Source organism: Idiotropiscis lumnitzeri, chromosome 13 (genome assembly GCF_059441095.1).
Source record: "Idiotropiscis lumnitzeri isolate Australia: NSW breed Sydney's pygmy pipehorse chromosome 13, RoL_Ilum_1.0, whole genome shotgun sequence".
In the NCBI taxonomy this organism is placed as follows: domain Eukaryota; kingdom Metazoa; phylum Chordata; class Actinopteri; order Syngnathiformes; family Syngnathidae; genus Idiotropiscis; species Idiotropiscis lumnitzeri.
In genome coordinates, this window is record NC_142403.1 from 9,000,198 (window position 1) to 9,013,321 (window position 13,124).

The 13,124-nt window shown below is 38.5% G+C and overlaps 1 protein-coding gene across 2 annotated transcripts in view; it reads right to left on the reverse strand.

Moving 5' to 3' along the window:
- Nucleotides 1–13,011, reverse strand: part of LOC148324229 (adhesion G protein-coupled receptor D2) — a 69,348-nt gene extending 56,337 nt beyond the window's left edge. For both annotated transcript variants that reach the window (XM_088312934.1, XM_088312935.1), the window contains exons 1-18: nt 12,765–13,011; nt 12,625–12,661; nt 12,389–12,413; nt 11,517–11,741; nt 8,973–9,158; nt 8,273–8,352; nt 7,828–8,118; nt 7,416–7,527; nt 7,044–7,190; nt 6,848–6,950; nt 6,189–6,300; nt 5,433–5,488; nt 5,220–5,346; nt 4,986–5,089; nt 2,487–2,589; nt 2,099–2,252; nt 1,736–1,869; nt 535–650 (exon numbers count right to left, since the gene is read on the reverse strand). In XM_088312934.1, the coding sequence (XP_088169060.1) occupies nt 535–650; nt 1,736–1,869; nt 2,099–2,252; nt 2,487–2,589; nt 4,986–5,089; nt 5,220–5,346; nt 5,433–5,488; nt 6,189–6,300; nt 6,848–6,950; nt 7,044–7,190; nt 7,416–7,527; nt 7,828–8,118; nt 8,273–8,352; nt 8,973–9,158; nt 11,517–11,741; nt 12,389–12,413; nt 12,625–12,660 (2,111 nt within the window). In that variant the 5' untranslated portion in view covers nt 12,661; nt 12,765–13,011. The remainder of the gene's footprint in view (nt 1–534; nt 651–1,735; nt 1,870–2,098; nt 2,253–2,486; nt 2,590–4,985; nt 5,090–5,219; nt 5,347–5,432; nt 5,489–6,188; nt 6,301–6,847; nt 6,951–7,043; nt 7,191–7,415; nt 7,528–7,827; nt 8,119–8,272; nt 8,353–8,972; nt 9,159–11,516; nt 11,742–12,388; nt 12,414–12,624; nt 12,662–12,764) is intronic.
- Between the last annotated feature and the right edge of the window lie 113 nt (nt 13,012–13,124).

Sequence of the window (13,124 nt, forward strand, 5' to 3'; positions counted from 1 at the left end):
AACATGCCTATTCAGTAAAAACAAAATCATACATACAATCATAAATATATCCCTGCCCACGTTTCATCAATCTTGTTTAAAAAGTACAGCCATAATAACATTCCATATTTACTATAAAAAAATGGTTGCGGAGGAAAAAACAATTACGACAAACATGAGTTTTCATAATAGTGCAAGATAATTTAAAAAGCCAAACTACAATATGTTATTTAATTGTCAATGCAGAAAAGGACAATTTGACAATCAGAAATAATTCAAGCGTCTGATCAAAAGTGAAAGAGCCTAAAACATTCAGGGACAGTGGGGTTGAAAGCATTTGAAGTGGCTGAAAACCGATGAATATTTTATGGACAACACTAATATAATCAATTCAAAATGTATTTCTATCTTATTTGATGAATGAGCCTCACTGTTTTACAAATGACAAATGCTTTCCTGTGGTGCCTCCAGAAGACAGCCGCCTCTTCCAAGGCCTGTAGCACTGTTGAATAAGCTTTAAAAAGAGGACAAATAGCGCCCCCTCATGGCCAGTACCTAACTTGCTCGTAGGTTTGTTCCAGTGGACTGGCACCCATTGCCAACATTATGGACCTCCTTTTGGCTGTGGAGATAGTGATGACCACCACTCTAGTAAGTACCATTACATTCACCTGTATTAAAAATATAAATAGAACATTGACAACACAAATTATTATTATTATAAATAAAGACAAAACTACAATTAAGGAACACAATGAAAATGAGGAATTCCCATTAATGTTTCTTCCCCTGACCACCTCACATGTCAAGCCTGCCTTTCCGAGCATTATGATTGGATGGAACTGAACTGGAAAAGTGTTTAAAAAAATTATAATAATAAGGAATATTAATAATTAAATACTGTCAGTACCTCCCACGCGAAGCAATGCTTGACCCCATTCACAAACCAATTAAGTGCGACCTAAAGCTGCGTTAGCAGGAATCTCTTTTGTGAGATGCCATATATACTACTTTTTTATTTTTTTTAACAACAAAAAACAAGGCGGAAATGAGGTAGAAGCCAATTTCTGTAGCTAAATTCTAATAATATAAAGAGAACTCAAGGAGCGAGTGAATATTTCAGAGGCTTTTGGCTCCATTCATTTACTGCGTGCATGGATATTTGTAACAAAAACTCTCCAGGGTTTTATTATATCCTTAGTATGACTCTGAAGACGCCTCACATGCGTAAACTTTTTTTCTTGCGTATGCTGTTGTGTATTTTGGTGACAGAGACTCTCCACGCTTTGCTTTAAACCATAATATCTATTTACACACATGCACACATGTGGATAATGTACTATAATGGTACAGGTTGGAAGCATCCACTTGGATCTGATTTCTAAATCCGATTTGTTTCTTTATAAAGGTTAATATGATAGATACCAAGTGGCATTTTGTTCGCTCGTTACACCTTTTTGCGACGCCGTTCACCTACGATTCAAATTAAAGCAAAACTAGAAAATAAGAAAAAACAGGATAATGAGGCCGATAATATGATTTTTGTGTGTGTGCGTGTATCATTCACAATAGCAAACACTATTAAACATAGCATACGCGCAACATCAATTTGAATCTTGAGGCTCTTAATTGCAGGACAGTTTTCAGGCATGCAATAGGTGAATGTTACATGCACTTGGCGTCAGTAATGTCAGTAATGAGCAAAAAACATAATAATGCGGTAAATTGTGTGAAGGCTCAAGTGTAATTTGCTGACCATGATGATGAAGATGACAGGCCCGGCAAAGCCCCAGATGACACCATTCTGCACACTGAGCCAACAGTAGCCATCCGCCAAGTATTTGCCTGAGGCTGAAGCCAGTGTGATGGTGACTATGAGCACTGGCAGACCTGGAGAAAGGATGAGAACAAGTAAGAAACAACAGTTGAAAATGAAAGGATCGGTGTACAGTAATAGTAACATATACAAAGATATGTAGAAATGTGAGCAAAATGGTAGATAAAATAGTGGCACAGTAGAAGACAATTTGACAGAAACGCACTATTCTGCAAATAGAGATTTGACCTGCATAATGTAGAAAAAAAAAAAGAAATGATCTCAAGATAAAAATCACTGTACCCCAGCCGATGAGGTAATAATACTTCATGTGTCTTTCTTCGCTGAGGTTGACAGCAACCACCTTGCTCCAAAGCAGCAGACCCTCAACCAGCATCCAGCTGAAGGCAGCCATGAAGAAGAGGTGGAGCAATGCTGCCACAAGTGTACATGCAACCTACAAGCACAGCGGATAAAAGTTCTATTTCCTGATTCAGATGCTCAGGACTGTTCTTTCTCCTGGGATTTTTTTTTTTAAATCAGCAATTGTGTATGTGTAAGCAGTTTAAAAACACATTCAGCATATTATTAGTTAGTACTCTGAATCGTATATTGTGAGCAAAATTTCAATGACCCGTTTAAGGGGTCATCACCAGTTTCAATCTGTGTAATTAATGATTTTGTACTTCACCTTGTTGTGAATGGCCGAGCCACTGCACAGAAGAATCACCTGAGCACAGATCAGAGCAACAAACAAGTTCTTATGGATGGATGTCCTGTCAGAGCGAGGTATGCTAGTGAAAAACAAGTGAAAAATCATTTTAGTTTGGCGAGATTCCCACATTTGAAATGAAAAATTAGAACATGATATCGATCATTGAATTAATTGAATCAATTCAGACAAGTATTATTGTTTAATGCTATTATACATATCAGATGTATACTGCAAGGTTGCACTGAGTACACGGTAAATAAATGGTAGCAGCTCCTTCATGGCCTATTAGGATCCCTCTGTGGCCATTTTGCTAATTAACAGCCACAAAATGCTACCATAAACCTTTGGAATGAATTCACACATAGACAACTGTAATTAGAAGATTAGCACTAGTCAATACTCGTAGTGGCCACAGCAGAAACATGATGGCAGCTACCGCAAATATAAAGTGCTCTCTTTTTAGTGAATTGTGTGACATCAAATGCCATTAAAAGAACAGCTGAATGCTGCTTTCTTATACTGTTAAGTATATGAATCATCTGGATAATAAAATTATACAACTTTAAAGAACGAAAAAAAAAAAAAGGAGTTTTGCAAACATTTGTCGGGAGAGGAGCTCTGTACTTATGTATTATACAGTTCCCAAATTTGCTGGAATTTATTATTATCTGGTCGTGCAGGCGTAAGTATATGTTTTTAATGCTCCGTCTAACACAGTGTCAATTTGGGACGTCCCGATCACACATTTTTGGCACCTCAGTCCAAATCTTCAGGATCTGCTGATATTGAGTCCTCGGCCATATGTTATAAGAATAAAAAAAGAAAAAAAAAGAACATACATACATATATATATATATATATATATATATATATATATGTATGTATGTAAGGATGAACCAGGCCCTTTCTCAGGTTCAGCATCGTGATTGATCGCTGACCTCATAAATGTGCTTTGTGAAATTCCCATAAAGACACGGCAACATTTTGTGGAAAGTATTCCCAGAATCGTGGAAACTTATTGCCGAAAAGTGGGACCGACTCCATATCTTCCGCTGCTAATGTCGGTGTGTAAGGCAGGGGTTCCAGTGCTAAGTACGTAAAAAGCCATGTTGCCATGTCAACCTGCACTAAAATGACTGTACAAAGCAAAAAACTAAAATAAAACAATGTCAATGGGGTATGAAATCCATAGGTGATTAGCGCTAAAACCACAGGAGACTGGTTAAGTTTTCCACTGTTTCATTTCACTGTTTCCACATTTTGGACCAAGAGTGCTTCAGTCCCGAATTTTTCAAATGAAAGGGTCATAATAAAGTTCTGTAAAAGCCATTTGGAATTTTGATCATATTGGGCTCTACAGTTACAGACAGTGAGGTGCACTCGAGGGAAAAAAATATTTTCATGCATTGATTCATTTTGTTCAAGCCTCATTTATTCAGTTTGGTGAGTTAGCAGAATGCTCAGCGCTATGCTGGGCATTCCGGTGGGAAAAAGCGCATTTCCTTTGACACTCGCACCTGACTCAATTGGCTCCTGAAAGTAGACTACACTTTACCGGAACCACGTTGGAGTATTTTTTGGGGCAGTTTCTGCATCCACCATGTGAAGGACTTTGCGCCTACAGACTTCGATTGGCTGCGATTCAAGTCAGCTGTGTTCATACTCACAATGGCACGAATTAACGGTTTCAGACTTCTCCAAGCTACATGTGTCTGCGAAAATACCAACACGCATGTAGGTACAGTACAGCCCGTAATATTTGCTTGAATCCCTTTGTGTGTTAAGGGCTATATCCTATTGAGCGGGAAGGTTTACAAGTGTTTGCGAACAAAGTGAATGTTGATTTTACATCAAGGTTCGTTCAAGGCCGCAAACAACCACAAAGACAATCACCAACAGTCTTAATGGTCGCAAACAGTTTGACTTGTCACAAGGAAATTTTGAACAAAGAATTTTGCAAAGACGTTCGCCAACAGCTAGCCAATTTTGAACAGGTTTTTACTGTTGTAGTACGAATGTTTCGATCTTTTTTTTTTTTTTACTACAGTCTCTATTTTAGAAATGGGCTGGAAAGGGCCACACAGAGGTCAGACAGTGAGGGGTTCTCTCTGACACCTAACACGACTTTGAGACTGGTGTGTTTGAGGACGCTTGGTGTGTTTGGAGTATTTCCAAAGGCACCTAAGATGCTGCCATCTTCTGGTGAAATATAAAATATCTATTTTTTGCTGTGGTCAACAACACATTATTAATGTCATGCCATACACTGCAGGCCAGTGGAAATTTGAACATAGGCCGCATTTGGCCCCCGGGCTTTACTTTAGATATGCCTGCTTTAAATGCTCACTTTTGAAATCAATTGATTCACAAATAACTCGTTTACTGAAATGCTGTTTGAGCAAACAAAGCACATGCTGTCATTTCTGCACTTTGTGATTTTTGTGGGTGAACAAGACAGCGTAATCAGGTACTCACTCCAACACAGTGAAAAGCATCAGTGTCACCACCAGCGCACACAAAGATGCTCCCGAACCGATGAAAGTCAGTTTGGTCAAAATAAGCTCTTCCTCGGGACTCCACTGGAACAAAGGGTAAAGTGTGAAATAAATTAATCTATTCAGCCATGCTTCACTAATCAGATACTGAGAAACAAAACGCGACAGGCTTTAGAGTGAGGATGTTTTATTCTGTACATCCCAAATGAGTCACCTTTGGTTTTAAGTAATTCATCAATACTGCAAAGTTCGTTGTATGGTTGCATACACAAGAAGTAACACCAGAGCCAGCAAAGGTCACACTGCAGCCATCACTGGACCAGCCACTGGTATGATTTTTCCTATGTAAAGAAATACCAAGAACACCGGCACTAACTCAGTAATTTGATAACAAAGAAGTATTCATTGTTTTGCCGATAAAACTTACATCAGGCTGAAATTCCAAAAAGCACAGACCGGAGAAAATCTCTGTGCATATTCCATCTAGAAGCAGAAACACATTCACCATTACATTTTAATAGTATATCTTTGATGGTAATATTTGTTGAATTTGCTTGCAATGCAATCTCATGAGAACTATTTGCAATTTTATGACAACATTATTGTGGCGCTCATGATCTGTGATGGGAAGCATTTGACATGGGCTCGAGGTGGTATAAAACTGCTTTATAATATTTATGAAGAAATCCAGTTGTGATAAAAGATGGTTATTTGACTTAATTTAATCAATCAACTGTGGGGAAAATCTCTCTCTGAATTTACCAAACGACTTTTTTCAACACTAATGTTGTCTTGTGCAGAGTAATGCTGCTTGTTCAATGGGTGTAGCGCAACTTCCCGTTGCCAAGATGACATCACTCGCGTTTGGATGTGTTAACTATTTGCAGCCATGTGGTGCACTCCATTTTGCCTGAATTGCAAATTCACAAGATTATACGGCAATCATTTTGACATTCAGGGAAATTCTTAAAAAAGATTTCAATCAATGAACCGATATACATGCCTATCAGCTGCGCATGTCCAAAGCATGTTAATAATGTTGAGCAATACTTTTTCACCGGCCAAGACATGGGAGTGAAGCACCGCACACACACACCCCCACACACATACACACACAAAAAGACATTTAAAGCATTGAAAAAGACACCTAACAAATTCTGAGAAACTGTTTATCAAGCATTACCACATGTGATGAGGATAGAGTGTACTTGACAGCAACAGGGATTGTCTGGGCCTTTGAAGCATCACGGAGCGTGGCTGATATGACAGCAGAGGCCAGCTGACCTGGGAGAATTCTGAAGAGGGAGACACTCTCAGGTATGTCAGTTTTGTTTATAGAAGCTAATAAAACAGAGGGTCATTAAAAATGCACAGAAATTTAGTTTGACATTCCCATCTCCAAGTATTGGAATAGTGATGCAAATCCCATACTTTTGCTGTACAGTGAATTCCTTTTTGTTTTATATCAGGTCCTGAATGTATCTTAAATAAATGTTCAGGGAATATAAATCCAAGTAGGGACCAGAAGTCTACAGACTCAGGTGAAACAGTGGTGTCCAGAGTTCAAAGCAAACATGGTGAATTGGCATTTAAGTGTTATGCTGTACTGAAATAGCTGCCAACATAAGTGAAGTTACCATCAAGACGGAATATTCTTAAATCAATCCAGAGTATTTTTTTATTTATTTATTTTACTTAGATCATATTTTATACAAAAAACGGAGTGAAAGCATGACATTCTTTTGGGAGGGGTTCAAGGTGATTACTGAGTAAATTGACTCAAATGCTCATCTCTAAATTTCAACAAGACAAATTTAGAGAATAGATCTTTGAATGCCCAACCTTTTCGCTTTCTCATGGTCACTCAAAAAAGGCTGTGCTGCACCAGATACAATCTCGTTCAAATGGCTGTAATGAGTGTGAATAAACATCACATCCTTGTGTCCTAAAACCAGAAAACAAATTGTGCTCGTAAAATGAATGTGCAACAAATCAAAAAGCAGTAGGATTGTGTTTTTCACTGTCTGTATTTTGTTACCAAGTTTCTGAATTCTCTGTAACTCAACGTCTGGGATAAGCAGCTCATCCAGATCATTTCCACTCACTGGGTTGGAGCTGATGTCAGATGGTTTAAATGATTGACAGCAGCTTTGTTCAGTCAGTTGGTGCTTCCTGATGAATACATCTACTCACAAAGACCGCAGAAGCCACAAAGCAAAGAAAAACAGATTAAAATAAGTACATTCCATGTAAAACAAAAAAATGAATAAATATGTCATTAATTGTCAGTAAACGAGTAAAATTACAAATTTACTGCTATTGGTGATTTTATTAAAAACAATAAAGTCTGTGCAAGCAAAAGTACTAGTATCAAATGTATTTCATGCAATTTATTAAGATGTTTTTGTACTTATGTTTTTGGTAGAAAGTGAGAAGCTTTTCCCCTCAGCAGATAGTAAATCTGCCAGAGTTTCAGTAAGATTGTCAATGCTATTGACAATATTAAATGGTCCCATGCTGATCTGTTGAAGAAAATCAGATAAAAAAGAAATTACATTTTAATGATGCATCACGCCAGGAATGTTGTCCAGTTAAAAGACTACAATGGAGTAATAGTGTTTAGTAATCATGCACAATCTATCTTGCCAAGAGATACGCTGATACAACAAGAACACTAAAAACAATGGCTCAACCAACATCTTTGGTGGCTGTTAATGGCAGACTTGTCAAAAATATACAACTGTTTTTTTTTTTTCTAAAACACAAAATAATTATTATTGAAAGCTCATCATTATCAAAAGGATGCTTTGGTCAATCCTCACCCCATCATCTGTTAATCCAATCCACTGTTGAGCCACATGAGGCTCCAGCATCACACTGGACATTTTTACATAATCTGTAGCAATGGATGCCATGGCCTCGGCGGCATTGGCACCGGCAGCGTGGCTTCTTGCCAGTACAGACCAGCCCATCTCAATCCTTTGAGACAGAAAGTGGATATCGTTGGATGTGAGGACATTTGGACCACCAGTCTCAATTGTGTCCAGGAGAGCACGGGCAAGCTGATGGAGGGAATTTTTCTCTCTGTCCCATGAGGCAATGGCACTCTGCTCCTTGATCACGCCAAAGACAGAATGATAGATGAATATTAGTTATTTCATTAGAGGTGTTATTACATTCCAAAAAATACTTTTGCACTAATACATTGTTGTCTTAAAACTTAGCATTTCCAATAATAATAAAGGACATTGAGAAAGTTCAACTCACGGTACTGGTTGAAGGGTACTGGCTCAAGATGTTGAAGAACGGTGTCTTTGGGGAATGGGAAACATCTTGCACTTCTATAACTAACAAATTGGAATTTAATTAATACAAGCAAACTAAAAAAAAAAATAATAATTATAGATTATTATTATTATATTATTACACTGCAATGATCAGAATTGTAACCAGCGGTATTCAAAGTGTAATGCACACCTCCTCAGGGAGTCATCAGTGGACAGAAGAAAAAAAAAATGAAACCACATAGGCCAACTTAAGCTACTGCAAGCCCTATTTTACATTTGATATTACAAATCAAGCACAATACTCAGTCTAATGGGTGTTTTCTCGCTTTTGCTATTTTGGTAGACAGGCGCAGGCAAAAAGGGTGGACTAGAATTGCCCCAGCATGAAAACAAAGATGTGCCAGTTTTGACGCAGTGCGCCTGTCTACAAAAATAGGGCCCTGCATGTTAACATTTGATTTTTACACCTTTCAGTTATTGAGGAGGGAGCGAAAAGAGTCTAAGGCAGAAAACAGAAAATCGGTTTTTGAACATAGGCTAATACTACATTATTTACATACATAAAGATGTTGTCTTGGGTGGAGAATCACTGCCCCATACTTTTAAAATGGCTGGTCTAAAACACCATATCTCACATAGAAGTTGCAGATCATGATCACAAGACACAATGTCCAATTCACCTTTTTTATACTGACAGACGGCTCCTCTGAAAGAGTCACAATTGTCTTGGCTCAAACTCCCTGTAATAGGGTCAAGAATGTCACACTCTTGGTCAGGCTGAGGGCTGTGGACAAACGCAAGGGAAAATGTCTGATTCTCCAAGGAATCTCCATCCAATATAGAGCCCAAAATGACAGATATGTTACCTAGATAAAGAAAAGAGGAGGGTTAAGAATAATAACGTAGGCTCATAAACAGTAATGTCTACTGTTCAACTTTGGCCAAAATGACTTCTTCAACATTTCCAAATGACTAAGTAGCCAACATTCTCCTATCCGTGTCCTATGGCAGCAACAACAGCAAAATGAATTCTGAGGTCAAGGCCCATACGTTCTTCCCCTAAATTGATAGAAGCCTTGGACACAGCAGTAGTCATGTAAAGAAAAGGGGCTGCCGAGTGGCCCCAAACAATATAAGAAGCACATAATTGGCTAAAATTACATGAGGAAGAACTGACACATTCGTCCATTGATTTTGCGGAGTATTCATACATTTGTTTGAAAACACTAGGGCAGGGGTGTCAAACTAATTTTTCTCGCGGGCCACATCATTGATTTGTTTTCGCTCGGTGGGCCGTTATGACAGGGAACCCATATAAATCATCATCATCATTACAACAAACTGATGGATAACCACTTTTTAAAATCTGAATGAAGGAACATGTTTGTTTAACGACCATTCAATTCATTTTTTCATTCAAAAGCGGGATTGGTAACAAAGAAAAAGTATTTTAACGTTTGGTATTTTAGCAAGAAACATGAAGTTGTGCATGAGCATGAAAAATTAAAATTCCTAAAACCACTTTGTTCCTGTGCAGCAAGTTGTTCAAGGAGTATTAATGTTTTTGCTTTTCTGCACGTTCATCCCAGTAGGAGGGAAATTTTGGACTCGCAATGCTCACATGGGACTATGAAGTCAGAATGGGACAGAGTTTGTTTTTATGGGTGGAATACAAGTGACGTGAGTCACAAAACATTTACAAAGAACTGTAAGGAGCTGAAATTGGGTAAAGTAAGGGAAACAGGCGAAATGGCGATTCCGTCAAACCACAAAGCCATTAAACATTAACAATGAGCATGTGTGCTTTTACAAACACATTGATGTTTGCCAAAATGCGGAAGACATCTCCTCTCCTCTCAAACTTGCTTTATTCAGTTGTTCACATTCTCTTTTATCAGGGGATGTCCAATTGCGGTCCTCGAGGGCCGCTATCCTGCATGTTTTAGATGTTTCCCTCCTCCAACATACCCCAGCAATTATCTCATCTCGCTTGGATTGCCAAATGGGTGGATTCGCCCCATAAATGCATCGCAGATTTTTGGCTCAGGCGAAAGTCAGGACGTGTGCGGTCCAACAGTCTCTGTGATTGTTTTTCTGCACAGCAACCATACCCAAGCCGGATACCAGTTCAGATAAGATGCAATGCCAAACCATGAGGATGTGTGGTGAGCACTTCTTTAACTGAATTTGGTAGCCCTTCATTTTTTTTTTCATTCTGATGATGCTTAAAGCTGCCCAATTTACCTTTGCAGCGGCTGCTGCTCCACAGCATTATAAGGGAGGACTCGATTTCCATGGTTGCCCAGTTTCACTTGAAAATCAGTCCAGATGTATTGGGTGAACACTATTTTTCCATAAAAGTTTCACATCTATTCAGTACCCGATCCCATATGTGAATCTCAGTGATGCTTCCTGAGAATGACTCATCTGACTCAAATGAGCCCCCAAAGGTGTCCTGCTCCTGACCGATAATAAAAAGGCCATCTGGCCCAATGCTGTCACAAGTTTTCAAGCCATTCCCACTGTAGTTTATATGGCCATCAGCTAATAGTGTCCAGCGTCCACCATTCTGATTCCAAGAAGCGCAAATCCAGTGCCAGGAGCCGTCAGGGTTGAGGACTTCTTGGTAAGCACCATGAATACCATGTACAAGCAGAGCCAGCTGCAGAGGCTTTCCTTGGATCAGATTTGCAAGAGCTGGAACTCATTAATATATAAATGGGTGGAATAAGAAATGATGGTGGAAATTGCAAGCAGTTAGGATCGAAGCGTGAATAGGTACAAAGAGGCACTGCACCCATGGAAGAAAGATTGAGAAGAGGACGGCCATTCTTCCGGTCTGAGCGCCTGCTGAACTGCAGTATAAACATTTCACTTGAACTGTTTTTTTTTTCCCACCCCATGTAATTACAAAAGGGACACTGCTACACAACAAAACAGCCTTGCGTAACCCCTAGATCAATAAAAAAATAAATATGTTTAAGCCATTATATATTTTTTTTATACCACTCAGTCTTGACTGATGAAAGCATTCACACGAAGATGATTTGCATGGTGAAATCACTTCACACATCATTTTGTAACATTCTTATTTTTTTATACAAATTTTAAGTTTCTATCTGTAAATTCTCCCTTTTGGATTATACGTTGCAAAATAACATACCGCACCGTGAGATCTTGTGTCACATGCACAAAGACATCTCAGGAATAAACACTCAACCTACTTTGCAGATGAGTTGTGAATTTCTTGGTAATCCACACAGCTTCAGAGATGTTCACGGAATTTAAATAGTTTTTTATCTCTTGCTTCTCAGCTGGACTGGACACGCTCGCTAAGGCTCCAAAGCGCTGGTAACACAGTTCGTCTGCACTGTCCCATTGCAACTTATCAGGTATGTATTCATAGGCTGTCTCCTCATATGTAAGTGCACTGCTTTCCAATACAAGAACTGTTCAAATAGAAAACTGACATTAGTGGGGATGAGGGGAAAAACTGACATCATTGTAGATGATTGCTTGATGACAAATCCCATATATTGGACCAAACGTATTTGACAAAATATTTTTGCATGATTTTTTGCAACAGATGTAACTGAACTACTGCGCATAGTTCCCCGAGACAACATAAATGGTGATTTGGCGCTGTATGAATAAAATGAATTGAACAATTGAATTGAACTGAGATCATGGAGTGTCAGTAAGAGAAATTGATATTACGCCTATACGTCCATTGCAAGAGAAAACAAATTATATTTCAACCACAAGTCTATTAAAAATTGACTGTAGTTAAATTGTAATGAACACATTTTTCTTTAAATGTTAAATCAAATTAAGAATTTGTGTTTTAATGAGGTAGGCAGAATGGATCTGCGCAAAGTAAAATTAATTGTAATTTCAAATATGAAATTACATTTTTACTAGATTTTTTTTCTTGCAATTCCACGGTGATACACTTTGCCCTTAATTAAAAAAAATGTGGTCATGAATGTTGGAACACGTTTTCAATACATGCACATGATTAGTAGAATGCTAACTTTAGCATCATGATTTGCTAACATTGAATGAGAACATTTGTTAACAAACAAAAGCCACTCACCTGATGAAAAGATATGACAACACACCTGAGGGAAATGGCAGTTAGTTGACTGTTGAATTTGTTAAATAAATACACGATTGCATATATTTTCGTTCACACTTTGAAGTAATTTAAGATGTTCTGTACAGCAAAATATTATTTTTTTAACTGCAACCATAAAAAGCATTAAACATTCAACCAATCGAACAATTGACACACTATAATCATCAAATATATCTGGGGAAAAAAATACTTACAAGCAATCTTAAATTAGGAGACATTAACCGGTGCATCCTGAAAATCAAATATTCATTCAGCGGGTAAAAATGACCGTTATGTTTTTTGTGACTTTTACCACGTGAATATCTTTACGAATAAAATAAGCACAGCGTCTTACCTCAATGATTGTCCTGGAAACTTTTAGAACGTCTCATCTTAACTCTCCACTTTAGCGTCAAGTTTACCACGTACAGTACTTGTGTTTCTCAATCACTGCAGCACTGGAGTAAAGCGAAAGGAAGCGTTTTCGAAAAGTGAGAAAGCAGGGGGGAATCTGAAGAGCAGTGGGTGTAACAAGCAGAGGACAGCGCCCCGAAGTTGGGTTCATGGAGCCTCTGAGGTCCTCCAGCGTCTCCTCTACACAGTCAGGCTTGAGGTTTGCTCGGTGACGTCATTCAAGGAGCACGCATCATTTCTACGGCGTCCTTCTTGGCACTACTCTCAGGCGCATGTAATGTTTGAAATCTCCTGCTCAAGT